This window comes from Oryx dammah, unplaced genomic scaffold (assembly GCF_014754425.2).
Source record: "Oryx dammah isolate SB20612 unplaced genomic scaffold, SCBI_Odam_1.1 HiC_scaffold_26, whole genome shotgun sequence".
Taxonomy (NCBI): domain Eukaryota; kingdom Metazoa; phylum Chordata; class Mammalia; order Artiodactyla; family Bovidae; genus Oryx; species Oryx dammah.
In genome coordinates, this window is record NW_024070210.1 from 721,541 (window position 1) to 744,366 (window position 22,826).

Genomic DNA, 22,826 nt, shown 5'->3' on the forward strand with positions numbered 1-22,826 from the left:
AAAGGATGGTCACATCAGTTAGACTTACAGACGTAAACCAACACATGGATTTGAGTTTCTTTTCTAGTCTGTCTAGATGGCCAGGAGGAAAGCTAGTTAACACTGCCTCTGGAGAACAGGGCTGTTCCTTTAGAGTTAATAGTCACATCCATTTTAAAGCCCTTTATGACAGGCTAGGTTTGGTTTTGTTTTGGTTTGGCTTAAACGCCTTTCTCGGGCACAGGACAATAACTCTTGATGTCCCCAGGGTGAACTGGGGTGTCCTGGTGCCCCTAGGGGCCAGGACGAGACCCCACAGCAGTGGGATGGAAAGCCGTCTCACCTTCCAGTCCTGGCGTCAGCTGCGGCTGTAAACTGCAGTCAGAAAACAACTGAGCTACAGTCAGTACCGTATCTGAATCAGTCAGCCTTGAGACATCCAGATGTTTTATAACGATAATATAATAATTTCCACAAACTGATCACATGTATGAAAACGGCCCCCCCAAAAAACATGCTCCTGTTTGTAAAGAAGAAATTGTTTTTAATTGTTGGTTGGAAATATGTGCTTTTCTCTCTCTTGCTCTATGAAAATTACCTACCTTTGTTATTTTTCAAAAATGTATTTCAACTTTGTTGATTTCTACTTTGTACCAATTTTCTTTCTGTCTCAGAAAATAAACTGGGATGATTTAGCTGCCAAGAAAGTGCCCGCACCTTTTAAGCCAGTCATCCGAGATGAATTAGATGTGAGTAACTTTGCAGAAGAATTCACAGAAATGGACCCCACCTACTCTCCTGCAGCTCTGCCCCAGAGCTCCGAGAGGCTGTTCCAGGTAATCACGAAGGGTGCACGGTGTTGCTTGGCCACAGGTGCTTTCAAAGAAAAGATTGATTTTCTCATATGAAATCTTTTTGGCTTTGAAAAACAGGACTCTAATTTCTTTAAAATGATTAAATGCAGAGATATGACAAATCGTTAACTGAAGCTTGTGGTTTGCTAAATAGCAGACATTATTTATGTGTTTTATTTTTTAAGAGTTCTCTTTATATATTTAATTATTTTTGGCTGCACTGCACAGCATGTGGGATCTTAATTCCCCCACCCCCTGCACTGGAGTCTTAACTGGACCACTGAGGAAATCTTCTCTGTGTTTATTTTTTATGTAAATAACTGTTAGACTTAACACCTGAAGTTTTATTTCTGTTCAGGCTCTTTTGTAGAAAATGCAGTACTTACCTCTGTTCAAACAAAGTATTCTTAATATTGTCTAAACAGTGTTGTCTGATTTTTTTATCTTCAGTGAATCATCTGAACTGTTTCCCAACTCTTAAAAAAGATTTAGAAAGGATTTTATACTTAGGAAAGCATCTTTACTCAGACTTAAGATAAAATATTCCTACTATTAAATGGCATTGTAGCTTCATTTCTCTGACTCCCAGAAGCATCCCAATAGTAAGGTTTAACTGTCTCTGGACATAGGCTTGCCCTTGGCTGGGCGCATAGCAGATGGAAGAAGTGTTTCTTGAGGGTTCTCGTTTGAACAGAGTATCATCCATCATTCTACAGATGGTCCCCAGTTTACAGTGGTTCAGCTGAGGATTTTTTGACTTCATGGTGGTGTAAAAGTGATCCACATTTGATACAAAGCACACTTTGAAGTTTGCTCTTTTCTGGAATGTGGGTGCGCAGTGGAATCTGTTCGCAGTGCTGGGGCTGTGGTGAGCCCTGGCCCCCAGGCAGCCCCGTGGCCCTGCAGCGACCGGCCAGTGCAGCCAGCGTCCAGTGACACGGCACCCAGTGAGCAGCCAGCGTCCACTGAGAGCGCCCAGTGAGCAGCGAGTGTGTCCAGTGACACGGCGCCCTGTGAGCAGCCAGTGCAGTTGCTCCGGACACACGGCCTTGTGTTTCACACTCAGCGCAGCAAATCAGTAGCTGACATGATCAGGCAGCACTTCCTGCCAAGCAGACTCTGTGTTCGATGCTTTCACCCAGCTGGGTTACGTGAGTGTCCTGAGCTCGGGCAAAGCAGGCCAGCCTAAGCTGGGATGTTAGGCGGGCTAGGTGTGTCAAATGCGTTTTCAGCTTGTAACATTTTCAATGTTTGGCGAGTTTCAGGACAGAACCCCAGTGTGAGGCGTAGGGGTTCTGTACCGCTTTTGATTCAGCACATCGTTCTGCCGTTTGATTTTATTGCTTTTCAATTTCACCGGTGGCTCAGCAGGTAAAGAATCCGCCTGCAGTCCAGGAGATACAGATGTGGGTTGGAGCCCTGGATCAGGAGGGTCCCCTGGACAAGGAATGGCAACCCACCCCAATATTCTTGCCTGGAGAATCCCATGGACAGGGGAGCCAATTGCTGAGTTAGAAGCTGACTGGAATGAAACTTACTGTTTTGCTAGTTTGAAAACCAGTAGCATTTCAGTCACATTTAGTTCCTTAACTATACCTTTTTTGAGAAGTTGGTTGTGTTTAGAAGCAAATTTTTATCAGCAGTGCAAAAGAACTATAGAGCTATAGGAAAGTATTTTTCTGCCTTTCATTTTGAAGCGGTTGAGTTCTACCAGAAGATGGCATTATCGCCTTCTGAAAAGCATCATTCTCTCGATTTGAAATGACCTTGCGTTTTGGATCGCGAATAAAGTACAGCGAGATTTGTCTTAACAAAAACCTGGACATCGCTCACTGGCCGGGCCGCGTGCCGCGTGGGACCGTGGTCCCTCCGCCAGTGATGCAGCCCACGGCCTTGGCCCTGAAAGAGTCGAGTCAAAGGAGAGAAATGATTGCTTACTTTGCTTCCTTTTCTTTCTTTAAGGGCTATTCCTTTGTCGCCCCTTCCATTCTCTTCAAGCGTAACGCGGCCGTCGTGGATCCTCTTCAGTTCCACGTGGGAGTGGACCGCCCCGGGCTGACGCACGTTGCGAGGAGCGCGATGCTGAAGGTACAGCCGCGCGGTGGCCACGTGCGCGCTCGCGGTTTAACTGCCAGCGCTTGTCGCCGTTCTGAAGTCCCATAAATCTGGAATAGACTTTCCATTTGACTCAAACCTAGTTTTAAAAAGTAAATAAATGGAAATAGCGATATTTGCCCCAGAAAATTCCCAGCGTCCATTCGAAGGAGCAAGGAGCTCCTGTTTTACAGCAGTAGAAAATGGTGCATCTAAATAAGTGATAGAGATGCTAGGAATGAGCTAATGGCGAATTTTTTAAAGATTATAAATGTAGTCCAGTCCTGCTTATTACATTCGTAACGTTCTGTTACTCAGCAATTTTCTCTGTCCCTGTGTATGACTGACATTTTCTTAAGTTAAATGGTGTTGGTTTCTCATCAGGACTCTCCATTCTATCAACACTATGACCTAGATCTGAAGGACACACCATTGGGAGAAGGGAGTTTTTCAATCTGTCGAAAGTGCATACACAAGAAAAGTAACCAGGCGTTTGCAGTCAAAATAATCAGCAAGAGGTGCGCCCTTTTCTCATACGTTTGTTCAGTCGGTGGATTCTCTAAGATCTTTATTGAAAAGGAAAGTAACAGTATGTTGTAAGGTTTTTAACCAAGGTTTTAGCCGTTCAGCTCATCAATTGATCCATTATACTTCTAGCTCTGAGACAGTAATCCACTTTAGACATCAGTCATAGTGTGATATGCTTTTGAGGTTATTACGAGAAGACTTTCTTGTGGCGGTGTTATTTAAACAGACTTGCTTAGTGAGTTCAGCAGCTGTTTTCATTCCTATTAGGTGTTATATGTGAAATATTTTTTCTGAAATTATTACTGTTTACCAATCCACAGGTAGCTTTGAGAACTAGTTGTCTTGGTAACTGTTACCTCTGTGATGGTTTATTCTTATGACCAAATTGTCAGGCACATAGGGCATCCATTTCTTCAGATGATTAAGCACTTTCCTGACTCAGAAATAATCGTTTTTCTCAAGAATAATGCTTTACTTGTTCCGGTGGGTGTATGACTCACTGCTTTCATGAAAGCCTCCTTCTGATACTTTGACACTCACATTCTGAATATGCTGTAAGTAAAAACAAAATTAGGGCTGGGGCTGTACTCCCAACAGCTTGGTGAAGAGGAGTGTGGACACTGACCGCTTCATCTTTCAGGATGGAAGCCAGTACTCAGAAAGAGGTGACGGCGCTGAGACTCTGCGAAGGACACCCCAATATCGTGAAATTGCACGAGGTTTTCCATGACCAGGTATCCCGCTTTGTTTATGTGTACTCTGCACACTAATTCACAAGCAACGTTCCCCTTTTCACCACTCTGTCTGTGCTTCTGGCGCAGAGCCAGGGATGTGGGACGTGACGCAGCCGCTCAGAGGTGAAGACCCCTCCACACACTCTCACCCCCCCAGTCAGCGCCGCCTCCGCTTCTCTCAGTCGTGGCCATGCAGGGTGTGGCGTGGGAGCCCCGCCCCCTGCGCTCCCCGTGGTCCGGCTGCGGCCTCTCAGAGCTCAGTTATACTCGCCTTCAGCCTGATGCTGTGAGTCTGAGAGTGGAGCTTAGCCTGAAGCCTCGTTGTTGTTGTTTTTGTTTAGTTGCTGAGTTGTGTCTGACTCTTTTGTGACCCCGTGGACTGTAGCCTCTCTGTCTGTGGAATTTCCCAGGCACGAATACTGGAGTGGGTAGCCATGCCCTTCTCCAGGGCATCTTCCTGAGTCAGGGATCGAACCCGGCTCTCCTGCACTGGCAGGTGGTTCTTGACACTGAGCCACCGGGGAAGCCTCATTAGTGCCGGGGTAAAGAGCAGACAGGAACAGAAGAGCAAGGATGCCCCCCTCACTTCTCATTCGAGGGGCTCACACTCCCCGCCGCTCTCCCCTCTCCAGTCCCGCTTGCCGTCAGGACCCTCACTCAGGGCTGTCACTTTGGACACGGGGGGGACGCTGCTGTGCCAGGTCCATGCCCCCTCCTCCTCGTCAAACATTGCTCCAAAACAGTCGTCTCTCCTCCAGGACTGGGCAGGGTGGCCCAGTTGCACACAGGACGGCATGCCAGGCAGCAGAGCTAAGACCAACCCTGGGTGTGGTTGGCCCTGACTTTGCCAATGAAGAAACTGAGGTTCAGAAGGGCCAGGAGGGTTTTCCCACAGTGAGGGAAAAAAAGAATCATGAGACTTATCCAACCAAAGTCACATAGCAAGTCAGTGAAAATCCCGCTGGAGAGCTGGTCTCTGGTTCTGGGCTCCCTCCAGTGTGCTGCTTGGACGTGCACGTCGGCGGGAAGCTGTGGCCCAGCCCTCTGCCACACTGGACTCCCCGGAGCGCCGCGGGCTCACAGGACCCACGGCAGAGAGACCAGTGGCGGAGGAGCAGCGTGACCGCGAGAGCCGCTGCTTGTTACCATGGGCCTTGCCTGGTCCGGGCATCGTAGCTCTCGTTCTGCATGCATCGTCTTTTTCAGTCCTTACTGTGACTGAAGTGGGAAAAGCAAAACTCACAGAAAGGAGGTAATCGGGTTTCCCCATCTCTGAGTGGTATTTCTGGGATCTGAACCGACACAGTCCAGCTTCAGAGCAAGTGCTTGATTGCCGTGTCCCCTGCCTCAGGGGAGTGTCGCGGGAGTGAGCACCCAAAAAATGACACTGTCTGCTTGCTGCCTGGTGCTTCTAATCAGAAAAGGAAGACCTCTGAACCAAGGAGTGCGGGAACTGGTCTCCCCTGCTCCTTCGCAGCCTCCCTTCTTTGGGGTCCTCAGCCGTAATGCAGGGGGTGAGTCCCTGTCCCCTGGGGGTGCTTAGGAGGAGACCGGACGGCTTCCTGCTGGAGACGATTCGCACGTCCGGCGAGGGCTTGGTGGATGACCTTGACATGCCCCTCTGTGGTTGCAGCTGTGCTCTGGGCTCCTCCTCCCCCCACCCCCCCCCAAGACTTTGGATCCCTGACCTTCAGGCCACCATCACATCCCGGGAATTACACCCCTAGTATTGTATTTATGTGACAAATTAACTTGATCATTTGCTGCTGTTACATTCAAGAGTTACTAGAACAGACACATCTCATGGGGAACTCTCCTGGCGTGCAGTGGTTGAGACCCCACCTTCCAGTGGTTTGGTCTCTGGTTGGGGCGCTAAGATCCCACTGCTCAGAGCAGCTGGGCCTGCGTGCTGCCGCGAGAGAGGCCTCCGCACCCAGGCGGAGGCCTGGCTCGGGGGGAACGCCGCCTCCTGACGTGCTCTGTGCCCGCCAGCATAGATGCGCGTTGCTCTCGTACACGGCCGTTGGTTCTTGGGTTGCTTCTTCCCCATGATGGTGACGCAGTTGCCTACCTCAGGCCACGTCCGACAGTCTGCTTTCCATCTCAAGATCCTTAATCACATCTGAGAAATCCCTTCATCATACAAGGTAGCGTCTTTAGGTTCTGGGGGTTAGGATGTAGGCATCTTCAAAGGGCCGTTATTCAGGCTACCATAGACACGCTCTTCACCATTATCTACATTTTTATTTAAAGTTCATGGAGGTAAAGTAACATCCACTGGGTCATAAGTAAGCCGCAGAAATGGCATTCCAATGCAGGCTTGGCTCTAAAGCCTGTCTATTAAACCACTCTAGCTGTCGCCTCTCGTTTGCTGAAAGCTTGCTGGCCTACACTCGTCGCATTTAGCTTTGGCCTGATTTGGCTGATGTAGAAATTCAAGTTAGCATGTCTCTAGTAGCCTGGGAGCAATTCCCTTTTTTTAAAAAAGGGTTATTCACCTTCTAGAATATGCCCATTGTGTGCAGGATAATGTATTTATAACCATCTTTTTTATGATGCAGTTTTTCCAGACTTTGCTAATTCAGAGGGAAGCTTACTTTTTGTTTGTTGAGTGACATTGGTGTGATAAGGCATAGCATTTGAATCTGATCGTTGATAACTTTTTTAAACCATTTGTGTTCATTGGAGAGCAGATATAATTCCTTTGTTTTTCAATAGCTTCTATGTTATTTTCTTTATGGAAATATATGCGAAATATAATAAGTATGTAACTTTTGATACTATTTAATTAAGATAATGCCTTTGGAATCAAAAGCAATTCTGTCTTTAAAAAGCCCACAGTGAGTTATGGGTGTTTGCTGTGGGGATTAACAGGAACCTGAAGCTAATCTGTTGAGCGCTAAGAGGAGATTTGGAGTGACATCATCCAATAATGCCTTTCTTCCGAAGGTGAATCTGCCGTTAAATGTGTGTGTCAGGCCTCTCGTGGGCAGCATGTTCCGTCAGTAATCGTCTATATTATTTGAAGCAGCCAGTTTCACATTGTTATCAGTGCGAGGTCACACTTTAAAAAGAAACATATGTAAACTCGATAGAGAGGGTTGGAATGCAATTCAGCTGAAAGAATTCATCAAGGAAAGGAGACGTCAGGATTTCACTGCAGTGCTTGAAACTTTCCACCGAAATAGAACTTTAAAAAAGACACATTATCCTTCGGCTCTTTCCTCTAAAATGCAAGGGTCACCGCTGATTATTTTATCAAGGGACTGTTTAAGTTTATCGGTTACAGTTCATAGTCAGTAAATGTTTCATGCGTTGATCAGCCTCTCCTCTTCTTCACTAAGGCCCTCCACGGTGTTCTTCTTTCTTTTCTAGCTTCACACGTTTCTAGTGATGGAGCTTCTGAACGGGGGAGAGCTGTTTGAACGCATTAAGAGAAAGAAACATTTCAGTGAGACCGAAGCCAGCTGCATCATGCGGAAGCTGGTTTCAGCTGTGAGCCACATGCATGACGTCGGAGTGGTCCACAGAGATCTGAAACCCGAGGTATGAAGTCATCTGTCGCAATCTAGCATCATCATTAAATGTCCCCTAGACACGTGTGGGCTTTTTTTTGAGCTGGGGTTGGTTTTTTATTTTCAGGGCTTTTCTTCTAAATAGATACTTGCAAATACCATGTTTCTTGGATTTTTTTCCTTGTCTATTTCCGTCTAAAATAAATCTGTCTTTTCTTTTTTTGCCAGCTGATCATCTCGAGGTTATATTTGTAAGTGTGAGAGCCTTTTATGGAAGAAATACTTTATGCAACAGTTGTGGACTAAAAATAGCAATGGAAATTTTTGTAGCAGAAAATAATATCCCTCTTATATGTATACCATTTTAGAGGGATTTTTTTTTAAATGGTGTATTTTGAAAGCTTATCTCACTTTCATAATCAAATTGATTAGCTCATGAATAGGAACGTATATAATCCTGTTTGGAATATTGAAAGCGTTGTCTTGGTTTAATTAGTTATGTGATCTTTACATGTGCTTTTCTCTGCTCATGTACTGCAGTATTTATAGAACTGTGTAGCAGTGCAGAAGTAGCAGCTTTTCATATATTTTTTTCTTTCAAAAGGTTAAGAAAGAAGGTTCTAACTCTAGAATAATCCCTTTTTAGTATCAAAAATATGAAAAGTCCTCCCTTTTAGAAAATCATCAAAATAATACTGCAAATTAAGAAACCCAGTACTTTATAAAAGGATAAAATGGGTCATCCTCTACCATAGGCAGAATCACATGTATTTACTCTCTAAAAAGAATTTCAGTTTTAATTGCTTTGTGATTGTAATGCATTTTCAAGTATATTTAAAATAAAATTTGGTGTTTATTTTTGTGTTAGACTACAAAAAAAAAAATCTCTCAGAAAGCACCATTTATGCCTTTTGGTCAAGTACCTTAGGTTACTGGTAGGAAGAGGATGTTTTGAAAATGGAATTCTCTGTCTTTGGATATAACTGACTGATTCCTAAGGAGTTAAACTTCTGTGTACTTTCTATTATTGTCATTCCTATTACGCGTAATTAGTCAAAAGCGAGTTGTGTTTTATGAGCTGGCAGCCCTGATAGCTGCCCCGCTGCTTCCTGAACCACAGTTCTCACTCTCCCACACAACGCCCACTGGAAATATGGCGCTCCGCACGTTGGAGATGAGCTGTCTGTTTTTAAATGTGAACACATACTGCTTAAATGCTTTTTTTGATAGACAAGGAACAAGCATGTAATTTTTTTAATTGAAAAGATCTGTTCCATGACTGTCTAGAATTCATTTTCACATGTTTTATTCTTTGATAACTGGCCATCTGTCCCTTCATGAGTCTCAAACGATGCAACTGTCCTCTCCAACAGAATTTAAATTTGCCTTCCGAGTTTACTGGTTAAAAAAACACTCACATAGCTTTGTTCTTATCTGTTAAAAAGATTTTGATTCAAGTAGGCATTTGAAAAGAACTGTCTCGTGTTGTGGGACATCCTGCTTCTGTGATAGTCCTAAACCAACGTGGGTTTTGGAGACAGGAAAACGCCCCTTGGCACTAGCACGGCCAGCATGAGCGGCTTTCACTTTGACTTCTAAGTGGCTGATTGTATGATTGTCAAGCTAAAAGCTTAATCCCTTTCACCTTGACAGCATTTTAAGAGCTGTTTATGTCTCTTTTGAAAGATATTTATGTGGTATTCATATTCTACACAGGCAAGATAATTTCTAGATGGTGAGAATCAAATAAATTTAGAAGCTGGCTGACATTCTTTAGTAGGCTGCTTTGTATTTTTCAAACTGATGCCCATATTCTTGAAAGATGGAGAAATTTTATCGAATTATTCCTGGCACAGCTTGAGACAAGGATGGCAGTGGTGTGAGTGGCGACTTCCCGCCACTCCTGACCGTGTGCGCCCAGCTCCACTTTGAGAATCGGGAGAGGAGGGAAGCGGGGAATGCCACACCTCCTCCGTTTCAGTATCTGGGAACAAGGGGGCCCTTAGCCAGTCCTGGTGCAGGAGACCCTGGACTCCTTTCCAGAGACTTGCAGGCTCAGTGGGGACAGGCTGGCTGTGCCACCGCCCAGCGCCTCCTGCCACAGGAGAGCCCAGGGCCATCTTCTAGGCCCTCTCCAAGTTCTCCTGCCTGAACTCCAGCATGACTTCAGCTGTGGCGAGGCCTTCCATTGAATTACATTCACATTTAAATTCCATCAAAAATTCAGGATTAAGCGTTTAGTATGATAGAAAATTTAAGAAACCCTTTCAGCTATTTCTTTTTAGCTGAAAAAATTCATTCATTTTTAACTTTTGAAAGGGGGCCTAGAAAATTTTTCTTCTTTGTATCAGTGAAGCCTTCTATGATATCTTTTCTTTCACTTTGAATAATATTAAAAAGCAAATGATGTTCTAGAGCTGGGGGAATAATTGAATGATCAAAAAGGCATACTAGATTTTGTCAGGATGGCTAAAGACAGTATAGTCAGCTGCATTTACCGTGGGTACTAGTTTGATGTATTAATAAAAATGATGCTTTGCCCACCAGTACAGTTAGATTGTTTAAACAAGTGATAAATACAAAAGTAATCAGGGACTACTCTGGCAGTCCAGTGGTTAAGAGGGGAACTCCCAGTGCAGGGAGGATGGGTTCGATCCCTGGTTGAGGAACTAAGATCCTGCATGCTACATGGTGCAGATAAAAAACAAAACAAATAATCAGTAAAACCTTAGCGATTGAGAAGGCTTGGAAAATGATTCAAAATAATATTTTCTGGATAATAGAGGGATAATCTCCATAAGCATCAAAAAATGTTCAAGTATTAACTGTTTTGGAAAAAATATTTCTGAAATGCATGGCTCCACCATGCATTCTTTAATAGGTTTTACTAAATACTGTTAACTGTTTTGCTAGATATTATATAACTATTTTATTTGACTTCATTCAACAGACAAATATTTACCAAACCACCTGCTTGAGAAAGTCATGAGTAAGATAGACGCAATTGTTGGCCTTGTGGAATTGTGGTCTAATGTGGGTGGAGACATTGACCTAATGTTGCAGAGCTGATAAATGTCAGAAAAGAACAGTAAACGCTAGAGGAAGGAAAGTAGATTCCACCTTCAGTTTGGTGGCATCTCTAAAGTAGGATTAGAGGCCTGAGAGCCGGGCTGGAAGGGAGGTTGGTGGGAGACGTAGAAGACAGACACAGCAAAAGACGAAGAAGGCGCGTGACCCCTTCTGGAGTGTCCCTCGCGCCCTCGTCAACTCGAGCGACAGCTGGGGCAGAGAACAGCGGAGGCTGGGGTCCCGCTCCCAACCTCCACACCAGACCTCTGTGTCTGAGTCCAGTGTAAAGCTGATAGATAACGTTGCAAAATGCCTCTCCAAGGCCCCTGACATTTTAATGAGAAACTTTGTATCTTGCAGAATTTACTGTTCACTGATGAAAATGACAATTTGGAAATTAAAGTCATTGATTTCGGGTTTGCACGCTTGAAGCCCCCTGATAATCAGCCTCTGAAGACTCCCTGTTTCACTCTCCACTACGCTGCCCCAGAGCTCTTGAATCACAGCGGCTATGATGAGTCCTGTGACCTCTGGAGCTTGGGTGTCATTTTGGTGAGTTCGTATCAGCCACGCCATCCAGCCCAGTCAGCTCTCTGTCCTCTGCACCCCTCCCTTTGCTGACTTTTTTTTTACTGGAATATAACTGCTCTACAGTGCCATGCTAGTTCCTGCTATACAGTGAGGTGGATCAGCTCACACCCCCATCCCACCCTCTAGGCTTTGCTCAAATTCATGAAAAAAATTGGCAAATTGGTTTCTTTTCTGTACAAACGGTAAAAGGCCCGACTGAAGACTATTTCCCTTTCTTAAAGTTTATATTGGAGAAAATGTAGGAATTTTTATTTTGGCTTATTAGTAATATTTAAGGCAACTGTGTTTTATGTGAATCACAGTTATACATATGTATTTTTAAAGAAGCAGTAGTCTATTTTCATAAGCTACGCATGTTAGATGTAATATGAAACTAGCTAAGTGACTCATTAATGAAAAAATATTTAAAAGTATATTCATTCTCTGAGATTTTCAACCAAAAAAGCAATTGAGGAATATCACTTAGGATAAATTAACAAATTAATAAAATTTAAAATATTTATAGTAACTTATAGTAATCATGGTAAGCATGCTTTTTACAAAATCTCCTTGGCAGCCAGGATCAGAGACAGAACACGAGCTAGAAAAATCTCAGCGTGTTTTGTTTTTTTCCTCAAAATAGCTTGGATTTTTTCTGCATACAATTTGTAATGCATAATCGTAGGGAGAAGTTTTCAGACGACAGAGAAGGATACGAGGAGCAAGGTGGACTCACTCGTAGCCTCCTGGTACGGAGATGGTGTTGTCTAAGCTCTTCCCCTCTGCCCACCCCGCCCCATGTTACGCATGCTGTGTATCTTTCTACACGTTTTTCTATGTGTTTGTATATATATTCAGGTTTTTTAAACAGATGAGATTATGTGATATGTAGTTTGAGTCTCCAGAGTTTAACATTTCTTTACTAATGAGCAGTTAGCATTTCCTACCCTCTCACTAATTATAAGCTACACAAATGAATATTTTCGATATATGTACTTGCACTGATCTCACTGTTTCCTTAGACTAGACTCCTAGGAGAAGGGTATGTACGTCCTTATTTTCACATACGTGCCTGTCTTTCCTTCTAGAAGCTTTCCAGATCATGCTCTCGTCAGCTGTATGTGATCACATTGATTGCTGTCGGTTTCAGCCTGAGTCAGTTCCTATGGTTCTCCTGACTCGCGTGCACTTTCCCTGATGAGTGTCCAGTGTGTGCATCCTTTCCTGTATTTGAACATTTTAATCTTCTCTTTTATGAATTGCTGTTTATGAGCTTTGCCTGCTTTCCCAAGGGGAAATCTTTCATATTGAAACTTACAGCTCTATTAAGGATTTTAATCCTTTGTCAGACATTAACATTGGAAATGTTTTTTTCTGGTTTGTCATTTTTTTGAAAACTTTGTTTCACAGTTAGATGAGGTTTTAATTTTGTTTTTAGAGAGATTTAAATAAAGAAACTTTTAAAATTTTTGTTTTAATGGAGAAATTAAAAAAATTTTATGTTACAACATAAAAATCAAAAAACATCTCTAAACCCATCTAAAAGCAAAATTCAAGTATGTTGGGCTTCCCAGGTGGCACTCGTGGTAAAGAACCCCCCTGCCAAAACAGGAGACAGAAGAGACACGGGTTCAGGCCCTGGGTGGGGAAGGTCCCCTGGAAGAGGGCATGGCAGCCCACTCCAGCGTTCTTGCCTGGAGACCCCCGCGGACAGAGGAGCCTGGCGGGCTTCGGCCCATGTGGTCACAGAGGCGGACGAGACGGAAGGGGCGCCACGTGAGACACGGCAGCCCTCCCTTTCTGGCTTTCTGGCTTTGACGTCAGCTTGGCACTGTGGCCCCGGCCCTCGGCCGTGGGCTGCTCCCCGACTCTGCTCGGGCCATGCCCTGCTTCCGCGCCCGTGCCCCCATCTGGGCTTTGCTTCGGTGGCAGTTTGTCTTCCCCCGGTGGCAGCCGCTTGCCCTTGCAGGACGGTTCTTTTATTTTTAAGCTACAGGTTTTTATTTCAGCAGTTTTAAGTCACATTTATAATTTGAAAATCAAATTACATATTTATGAGTATGATTTTTAAATAAGAAACAGCTGACTTCTGTAGATTTGAGTTTTGTTCAACTTAAACTGATTACAGTAGCACTCTCCTAAAAAATTCATCTAAATAAAAAAGAGCCTTTCTTTTTTAGAGATAGTACAAGATTACCCCCTTGTAAAAGAGCCTTTACTTAAATACAGGCCAATTGTAATTATCATGCTTTTTAAGGTTTTAAAAGGCATTCTTAGACATGCAGACAGGTATTTTAGAGCCTCCAAATGCCTTATCTATGGAAATAACCTTGTATAAAGGCATGGAGAGAAGCCAGGCTTCTCTCTAGATGTAATTGTCAACTCTTGAACAGGAGCAGGAAACAACAGATTAAACGATACCACCAGTGCGTAATCAAAATGTCCACACTGCGGGAGTTCTAGAGGACAAACAGCGCAGTTACTTCAGCAAATAAGCTGCAAGAAAAACGAGGCTGGGGCCCTAGAGGCTAAAAGATGCTTAAGAAACGATGTTTGCGTTTCTTGAATTCATTGTACTTCAGTTCAAACAAATTCTAATTTTAATTCTGTTTGTTAAATTCAAACTCTGTCATACAGACGTGGTTATAATATTAAACAGTGTGTATAGCAACCCACTGCAATACTCATGCCTGGAAGATCCCATGGATGGAGAAGCCTCGTGGGCTGCAGTCCGTGGGGTCGAAAAGAGTCGGACACGACTGAGTGACTTCACTTCATAATACAACTGGGGAAATTTGATTATTGACTGGATATTGGATGATACAAAGGCATTACTGCTAATTGTTTTTAAGTGCAATCATAGGTTGTGGTTGTGGGATTTTAAAAATCCTTGCCTTTTAGAGATACAAAATGAAATACTGGGTTGGCCAAAAATTTCATTTGAGTTTTTCTGTTACAGCTCATGGAAAACCCTAACGAAGTTTTTGGCCACTCCAGTACTTACATATGAAAAGCTAAGTTAGCCCCTGCGTTAAACTGTCCAAGAAAAAAAAGAATGCCTTGTAAACTTTTCCGTATAAATGAGTGCTTCTCTCCAGAGGATCTAGATTTGAGCTATCCCATAGTAGGCACACAATTTATTTGGAGTTGTTTGCCTTAGAAATCTGTGCCCCTTTGACATGTTGCCTGTGATGAACACGAATACGGACACTTTAACGTGAAGGTAATTCACGGCATCGTCACTGGGTAAGCAGACACTTGAGAAAGAGGCATCACGTCACACGCGTGGCTTTGATTACAACTCAGTATACCCCATGGGTGAGCAGTTCACTGGAAATGCTCAGGACTCCGATTAAAACAGAGCTTGCACGGTGATCAGTCCGCTCAGGATCACCGTGACGAAATCCCGCAGACTGGGCGACGTGAACAACAGACATGTATCTCACAGTGCTGGAGGCCGGGAGGCCCAGGGCCAGGGTGCCAGCCAGCAGGTTGGTATCTGGTGAGGGCTCTCCCCTGTGGTTGCAGACAGCCGCCTGTTCACGGCGACCTCACGTGGCCTCTCCTCGCACAAGCTCAGAGAGAGAGCGGGCAGCTCCCTGGCGTCTCTGTGAGGACACCCTCGTGGGTGAAGCCCCCGTGTCCCCATCACCTTTACCTCCACAAAGGTCCTGTCCTCAAGTCAGCCATGCTGGGGTGGGTGTGACTTTTCAGTACATGAATTTTTAAGACACACAGTAATTCAGAGCTTAACAGACTGTGTTTAGAAAATGTAGCATAGGATTATATGCTATTCCACAGGTACATATAGCAAACCCATGGGGTGGAATATAATAACAGTTAAAACATATTTCTTCCAAGTGTTTTATTCGGGATTTCATATTTTTTCACTTTATTCAGGATTGCGTATTTTTTCACTTTCTTCTCAAAATTTTATTTTGAAAATATCAGACCTAGAGAAAATTTGGGAGAATAACACGGTGAACATTTAGCATGCTGCCCCATTTGCTTTTGCTTTCTCCCCAGTTCCACACACACACACACATATCTTTATGTGTATAGATACTTTCTTATCACAACCTTTGCCAACAGTTTGCAGACACAGAATTATTCTTAACAGAAGTTGATTCCTGGATAATCAACTAAATTCTAAGATGTTGGAGTTGAGAGGAGCCTGAAGTTGTCTAATTCTAACTCTTCCAGAAAAGGGATCTTTCCATAAAGTCCCCATCACCACTCTCCTTTAAATATTTCCAAAGATGGTGAATTCATCTTTCCACCCAACAGCTTGATGAATTATTACACAGCAGAGCAAGAAAACTCTAATATAAAGGATACTTTTTTATATTTAGTCATCAGTGTATGTGTTAGGAAGTGGGGTAAGATTAAGAAGGGGAGCAGATTTTCAAAAACTGTTTGGCAGTATCTATGAACACACAGACCAATGACCCGGCAGTTTCCGTCTCCAGGTCAGGGATGCAGCCGACAGGAATGTCTGTTTCTGTGGGCCAGAGGAGCTGTGCTCGGAGACGCACACAGAGCAGCGGGAAGCATTTCAGCCGACCGCTCTCACTGGCCCCAGGCACCCTTGCCGGGATGTTCAGTCTGATTTCAGATGAGCGTTGCCTTGGCAATGATTTCCCCGTCAGGCCTCACGCCCCACCGGCCCACCCGAGTTCAGCGTCTTCAGGATCCGCTCTGTTCTGTGTCCCTGACCCTCCTGGGATGTGCACATTCCCCTGTTAATGCCACCTTTTGAAATGATTAGATTCTCCCTTTTTTATTCTTATCCTGAATATAGTATAAAAATGGTTTGAAATCTTGATATCATAATAAGCCATTTCTTTTTATATCCGAGTCTGAAGTGGATTGGTGGTTTCGGTGATCGAAGTCATGTAATCGTTTAAACTTAGTAATGATAACTGTAGTATTTGGGAAGTCATGCTGATGAAGTCAGTGATGAAATCACCAGAGCGGCTTTGATGGCAACTTTGACAGACAGTCCGTTTCGCTCTTTTTTCTTGATAGTATACGATGCTGTCGGGGCAAGTTCCGTTTCAGTCTCGTGATAAAAGCCTGACGTGCACCAGTGCAGTGGAGATCATGAAGAAAATTAAAGAGGGAGACTTCTCCTTTGAAGGAGAAGCCTGGAAGAACGTATCCCAAGAGGCTAAAGATTTGATCCAAGGTAAGAATCTAATGAAAAATTTTAGGTGATGTGTACCGATTGAAGTGGAACCATACCCGTGACACATATATTTGTTTGTGAATTATTCAAGAATCCCTGTGTGTTTAAGGATTCAGGCCACTCTGTTCAGCTTCAGCTTCGTGTCTCGATACCCTCTGTCGGCAATCTCATCCACATTCACAATCACACCTTCAAAGAGAACCACTTTCTCTTTCCTCTCCTTTCCCCCAGGCACGTGCGTGCTCCTCTCTCCCGCTTGTTTTCGTGGCCAAGACCCTGGACCCCCACCGCCTTCCTCGCCTTCCGCAGCCAGGCCCTGGGTGCTGGGGTTCAGCATCACTGCCAGCCACCCTCTCCTCATCCTCATGGCTCTCATCTGAGGTCTGGTCATAGCTCTCTCCTAAAATCCACAACATGCTTTCAACTTACCTACTTGCTCTGGCTTTGTGTGTCTATCGTCCATCGGCTCAGTGACCTTCCTGATATCCAGAAGCAGTCATGCCTTTTCTCTGTTGGCAGTTCTTCAGGGAAGGCCAGTGAGCTGTAGGTCAGACCCCAGTGGAGCCCTCACGGCCTGGCTCTGCCTCCTTCTGTTGCCTGGCGCCCTCGCTCCAGCAGCCGCTGCTGCTCCTCGGTCGTGTCCCGCCCTCCGAGACCCCGGGGACCGCAGCACGCCAGGCCTCCCTGTCCATCACCCTCTCCCGGAGTTTGCCCAAACCCGTGTCCATTGAGTCGGTGATGCCATCCAACCATCTCATCCTCTGTCGTCCCCTTCTCCTCCTGCCTTCAATCTTTCCCAGCATCAGGGTCTTTTCCAGTGAGTTGGCTCTTCGCATCAGGTGGCCAGAGTACTGGAGCTTCAGCTTCAGCCTCAGTCCTTCCAGTGCACACTCGGGGTTGATCTCCTTCAGGGTGGACGGCGCTGGGGGATACCTGCATTTCACATCAGGTGGCCAGAGCACTGGAGCTTCAGCCTCGGCGTCGGTCCTCGCAGTGAACACCCAGGGTTGGTTTCCTTTAGGCTGGACGGCGCTGTGGGATACCTGCACTCTTCAGATGTGCTGCGGTTTTAGGTTCTGCTCACCTTTACTCATGCTCGTCCTAATCCTGGGGCTCACTGTGTCATCGAGCCCTGCTCATCCCCCAGGACTCATCTCCCGGAAGCCCCCAGGGTACCCACCCCCGAGGGGGGAGCCCTGCTGGAGCCTGCTGTGCACGTGTCCTCAGTCGGGGTAAGACCTCGCACACAGCTCCTCCCAGAGTCCATCTGCACGGTCCCTGACCAGCGTAAGCTGTCCGTGCATGCGTCAAGTAGATCTCCGCGCTCTTCACTTGGAGGGGCTTTCCTGGCCCCACGAGCCTGCAGCCTCCTGCAAACAGGCTGCTGTGGGCTTTACTGTGAGCAGCCAGTGTTCACAGGGAATCTCAGTGTAGATGAAAATGGAGGTAATTATCCTTGTAGGAGGTTGACGCCATATCGAAACCATCATGTCTTGTGAACATAATTGAGAATCTCTGAGGTTGATTTTAAACTATGTTTGAAATGACAGCTCATGTAATAAAAATATCTTATTTATTCCCACAGGACTTCTCACAGTCGATCCAAACAAAAGGCTTAAAATGCCTGACTTGAGATACAGTGAATGGCTTCAAGATGGCAGTCAGCTGTCCTCGAATCCTCTGATGACTCCAGACATTCTGGGTTCTTCAGGAGCTGCGGTGCACACATGTGTGAAAGCTACCTTCCACGTAAGGCTCCGGCTCTGCGCTCCTGGGCGGTTTGAGAAGGGACAGGATGTCCTTACTCTGTAACCTGAGAGGCACACTCTTAGGCAGACAGTTTTTAAAATGAGTTCTTTCAATTTTAGATATGCTTTTATAAATCCCTTCATGACATAAGGGGCTTCCCCAGTGGCTCAGAGGATAAAGCGTCTGCCTGCAATGCAGGAGACCTGGGTTCGATCCCTGGGTTGGGAAGATTCCCTGGAGAAGGAAATGGCAACCCACTCCAGTACTCTTTTGCCTGGAGAATCCCATGGACAGAGGAGCCTGGCGGGCTACAGTCCATGGGGTCGCAAAGAGTCGGACACGACTGAGCGACTTCACTTTCACTTTCATGACATAAACACATTTCTAAACAGAAAGGGCATCGGGACCAGAGTCACCACAAACCCACAGAGTATTAATTTGACATTTGAGAAGAGCAGTAGTCTGATACTTGAATAGTTGGAAGTTTTTCAGTTGCTAAGGAAAGCACTATGCATATTATTAGAGCTTTTTCAAAAATGTTATTTTGTTGAAGGTTAGTTGATTTTTATGGTGTTAACTTCTGCTGTACGGCAGACTGGCTCAGTTATCCTTACATACAAATACGTGCTCTGCTTCCGTTTACACATTCGTTTCTGTTATGGGCTGTCACAGAATATTGAAAATAGTTTCCTGAGCTGTACAGTGGGAGCTCGTTGTTTATTGAATTCTGTATGTATAGTAGTTTGCGTCTGATAAACCAAAACTCCAGTCCGTCCCTACCCCTCCCGCCTTCCCTCTTGGCTACCGTAAGTCTGTACTAGAACTTTTTTTCTCTCAAATAAGCTGAGTCACTGTCCGTGGAAACTATAAATCAGCGTTAGAAATTAAGACACGTGCAAAAGTCCGTCCCTTCAACATTCGTTCTGTGCATAACTTGATTGTTCTAGAACCTAAGAGATAAGAAGTAAGTTAATTAGTATTAAGTAACTATTGTCTACTTGAAAGGCTGAGGCTACACAGTAATAAGTGTAGATTCTGGCACACTCGTGCCCAACAGATGCAAGTACATTAAGATAATTGTGTGAGGAGCAGAGGATTGGAGAGAAATAACGTTCCTTCTGAGAGGATTATCTTGAGGAAGGAGGCAGGATCGCATCTCCTCTTGGCTGCAGAAGTGGACTGAAGAAGCTAATGAGCTGGGGTCTGGTGAGGCGCAGAGACTGGCTGCAGGCGTGCGCGGGCGATCCGGCTCTCGGTGGCGGGTGAGGCAGGGTTGTCGCCGCAGCGGGGCCCACGCCCGAATCCGAGGAGAGCCGGGGCGGGCTGCCGTGAGGAGGGAGCCGGGCTGCGGGCTGCGGAGCTCAGCTCCGCACGTTCCCGTGTCCAGCTCGCGCCCAGGCGGCGCCGACGTGGGCTCTGCGGGGACTTGGCTCGGGATGAGTGAGCTCGGCGGCGGGGAGTGAGGGGCCGACCTTCTCCCGGAATTCCCGGTCCGTCGGTGGCCCCTGTGATGGAGGGAGCGCCGTCTCTTCAACAGGTTGACCGGAACGGGGGCTTCGGGACAGCCTCGCTGGCGGGGTCCAGGGGCCCCCGAACCCTCCGCGTCGGCTCGCGCCGCTGGCTGGAGGGCCGTGTCCCTGGGCCTCCCCTCGTGGCTCGCCTCGCCCTCAGCCGGGAGACCCGGGTCCCCTCGCCGGGTGGGGAAGGCCCCCTGGAGAAGGGAGGGCCACCCGGTCCAGTGGGCGGGCCTGGGGAGCCCCTGGGCCGTGGAGTCCACGGCGTCGCCGAGAGCCACACGCAGCGGCGTGGCCTTCGCCCCCGCCCCGGGCCGCGCCGGGGCCGCGGGGCCGAGCCGGGGCCGCGGGGCCGGCGAGGGAGACTTGAGTGCTTTCGCTCGCGGGCCGGTTTCCCTTATGTTGTCTTCCCTTCTTATCCAGCCTCCCAGTCGCGCCCACGTCTCTGTGACGGCGTGAACTGCACCCCGCCAGGCCTCCCTGTCCTCCATGCCTTCCAGAGTCGGCCCAAACTCACGGCCACGGTGGAGAGGGAGATGGCAGCCCGCTCCAGTGCTCCCGCCTGGAGAAGCCCAGGGACCGGGGAGCCTGGCGGGCTGCCGTCTGTGGGGCCGCACAGACTCGGACACGACTGAGGCGACTCAGCAGCAGCAGCAGCACGGCCATGGAGTCGGTGATGCCCTCCCACCGTCTCATCCCCTGTCGCCCCTGCTCCTCCCGCCTGCAGTCTTTGCCGGCATCAGGGTCTTTGCAGGGAGTCAGCTCTTGGCATCGGGTGGCCAGAGCTTCAGCATCAGTCCCTCCAGTGAGTGTTGAGGGTTGATTTCTTTCAGGATGGACTGGTTTGATCTTGCGCTTCTCCCCTAGGCCTTCAACAGATACAAGCGAGAGGGCTTCTGCCTTCAGAACGTGGACAAGGCCCCTCTGGCCAAGAGGCGGAGGATGAAGAAGGCCAGCACCAGCACGGAGACGCGCAGCAGCTCCAGCGAGAGCTCGCACTCCTCGTCCTCCCACTCGCACGGCAAGAGCACGCCCACGAGGGCGCTGCAGCCCGGCGACCCTGCCGAGGCCGGCGCCCCCGAGAGCCTCTTCCAGTTCTCGGACTGAGAGCCGGGGGCCTGGGAGCCGAGCCCGGCTCCGCTGTCCCTTCGGCGCCCTCGGCCTGCCTGGACGCCAGGCTCTGTGTCTGAGAAGCCGCGTCTCGTTGATCCCGTTGGCATCTGCCCCGTAGGGAATTTTTCCAGGAAAACCCAACTGGTGATCCTCATCCAGAAGCACCGGGCAGAGAACGGGACTGTGAGTGGAGCCCACGGGGCGCTGAGTGACCTGGATGACGCCACACGACAGTTCCCGAGAGGGCACAGGCGTCTGTCCGTCTGAGTGGGGGCCGGTGAGGTTTGAGCCGCTGACGTAAGTCACAGGGTCGTCAGAGGTCCGCCAGCAAGAGTTCCTAGGCCTGTGATGATACCTGTTGCTTCACCTTGTGGGTATTGTGGGTTTTTAAGAGAGATGCATCCTTTGAACAGTGATTTATCAGCAAAAAAAAAAAAAGGTCTAACTGTTTTCCAAAAGATTCTGTCAAGAATTTTATGTATGGTGAGAGAGGATTTTAACTTATTGTTTTTATTTTATGGTTACCTATGACGATAACCTACTGTTATTCATCTTTTTCTAAAAACTAAAATAAAAGGCATACGAAGGCCCCACGCTGTGTATCGGGGGCCTCTCTGAGATGCATGCTAAGCTATGTATGATTTTAGTTTTGCACTGCTCTTTCCTGGCAGTTTGTTTTCATGGTTACTGCAGAATATTAAGGTACATGTCTCTGTTTTAAGTAATATTGCACTTTATAAAAAACATGAATGAAGCAAGCTGTTTTATAAAGTGCACTCTTTAGAGCATAAGGACTGTATTCTTGCCCTTTTTTTCCCGCATTATCTACTTTGCATTTGCCCTCACGTCCCCCTTCTGCTTAGGATGCAATGTGGAAGGGGCTGTGTTGCACGGTGTAAGCATTGGCCACTGAGGCACTGCTGTGAGGAACCCTAGACGGAAGCCCCGTTAAACACTGTGCTCGTGGGTACACTGTGCTGTGCTGCAGTGAGGCTTTTCCTCCTGTAGTCAGATACTATGTACATAATATTTTAGAATCATATCTATGACTTGTTTGGAAGTTTTTCTGTTTAATTTTAAAACCAGAAAGCATATTTTATAAACTTAGGCAGAGCACTTGTATAGCTCAAAAGTTCTGAGTTCATAACCGAGAGCAAGCGCTGTGTGCTGAAGACATTTCACTGAATGATCGCTGCATTTTGGAATATGATTACTTCACTCCCTATGCAAAAGAAGAGGTGGCAGGATTTGTGTGTTGTATTTTTTTTAAGCCATCACACAGGACTGACGAAAGTGATTTTTTTGCTATGTTTACAGGAATCATGTTTAAAAAGGTAATGCCCAATATGTTTATGTTGTCAGTTTTGTTAACAATAACCTCTTGAGCATTAGTTTGGAATTGGGCATGATATTTATTTATTCCTTTCTTGAGATAATAGCAGCATTAATTTCAACCAGTTATGAATACTAAAAATCTTGCACTCTATGTAATAGTTGCATATTTATTACTGAACCAATGTATATATTAATAGCACAGGCAGCAACAATGGCAAATATTAAACTATTTTCAAAATGTATTATTCTGTCCACATTTTTGTTCACAGTGATTATCGGAAATAACTTTTATACTTTTCAGTGGCCCAAATGGCTGCATAATTCTCAAGTCAATGAACAATTTGTGCTTCTGGCTTTTGGTCCTTCTTAGTAATGGTGGTAAATCTGAGGTACATTATTACCGAACTCAGGCTAATTCACAGACTGTGATTCCATCAGGCACAGAGTTAAAATAACCAAGAAAATGTCCATTTATATCTATAGTAAGATCGACTATATCTAGAAATGTGTGAGTTAGCGCCATACATTTTAAAAACTGCATTCTAGGAGAAAATACGAATAAAGTGTAAACTATGGAGGCTTTG

General features: G+C 46.2%; 1 protein-coding gene across 4 annotated transcripts in view; it reads left to right on the forward strand.

Moving 5' to 3' along the window:
* The window catches only part of RPS6KA5 (ribosomal protein S6 kinase A5), a 123,947-nt gene extending 101,463 nt beyond the window's left edge, over positions 1-22,484 (forward strand). For 3 of the 4 annotated variants that reach the window (XM_040227464.1, XM_040227465.1, XM_040227466.1), the window contains 9 exons: positions 654-815; positions 2,796-2,921; positions 3,312-3,445; positions 4,096-4,189; positions 7,565-7,735; positions 11,134-11,325; positions 16,372-16,531; positions 18,117-18,280; positions 20,662-22,484. In XM_040227464.1, coding sequence (XP_040083398.1) covers positions 654-815; positions 2,796-2,921; positions 3,312-3,445; positions 4,096-4,189; positions 7,565-7,735; positions 11,134-11,325; positions 16,372-16,531; positions 18,117-18,280; positions 20,662-20,901 — 1,443 coding nt within the window. In that variant the 3' untranslated portion in view covers positions 20,902-22,484. The remainder of the gene's footprint in view (positions 1-653; positions 816-2,795; positions 2,922-3,311; positions 3,446-4,095; positions 4,190-7,564; positions 7,736-11,133; positions 11,326-16,371; positions 16,532-18,116; positions 18,281-20,661) is intronic. The other variant, XM_040227463.1, reaches the window with a different exon arrangement.
* The last annotated feature ends 342 nt before the right edge of the window (positions 22,485-22,826 follow it).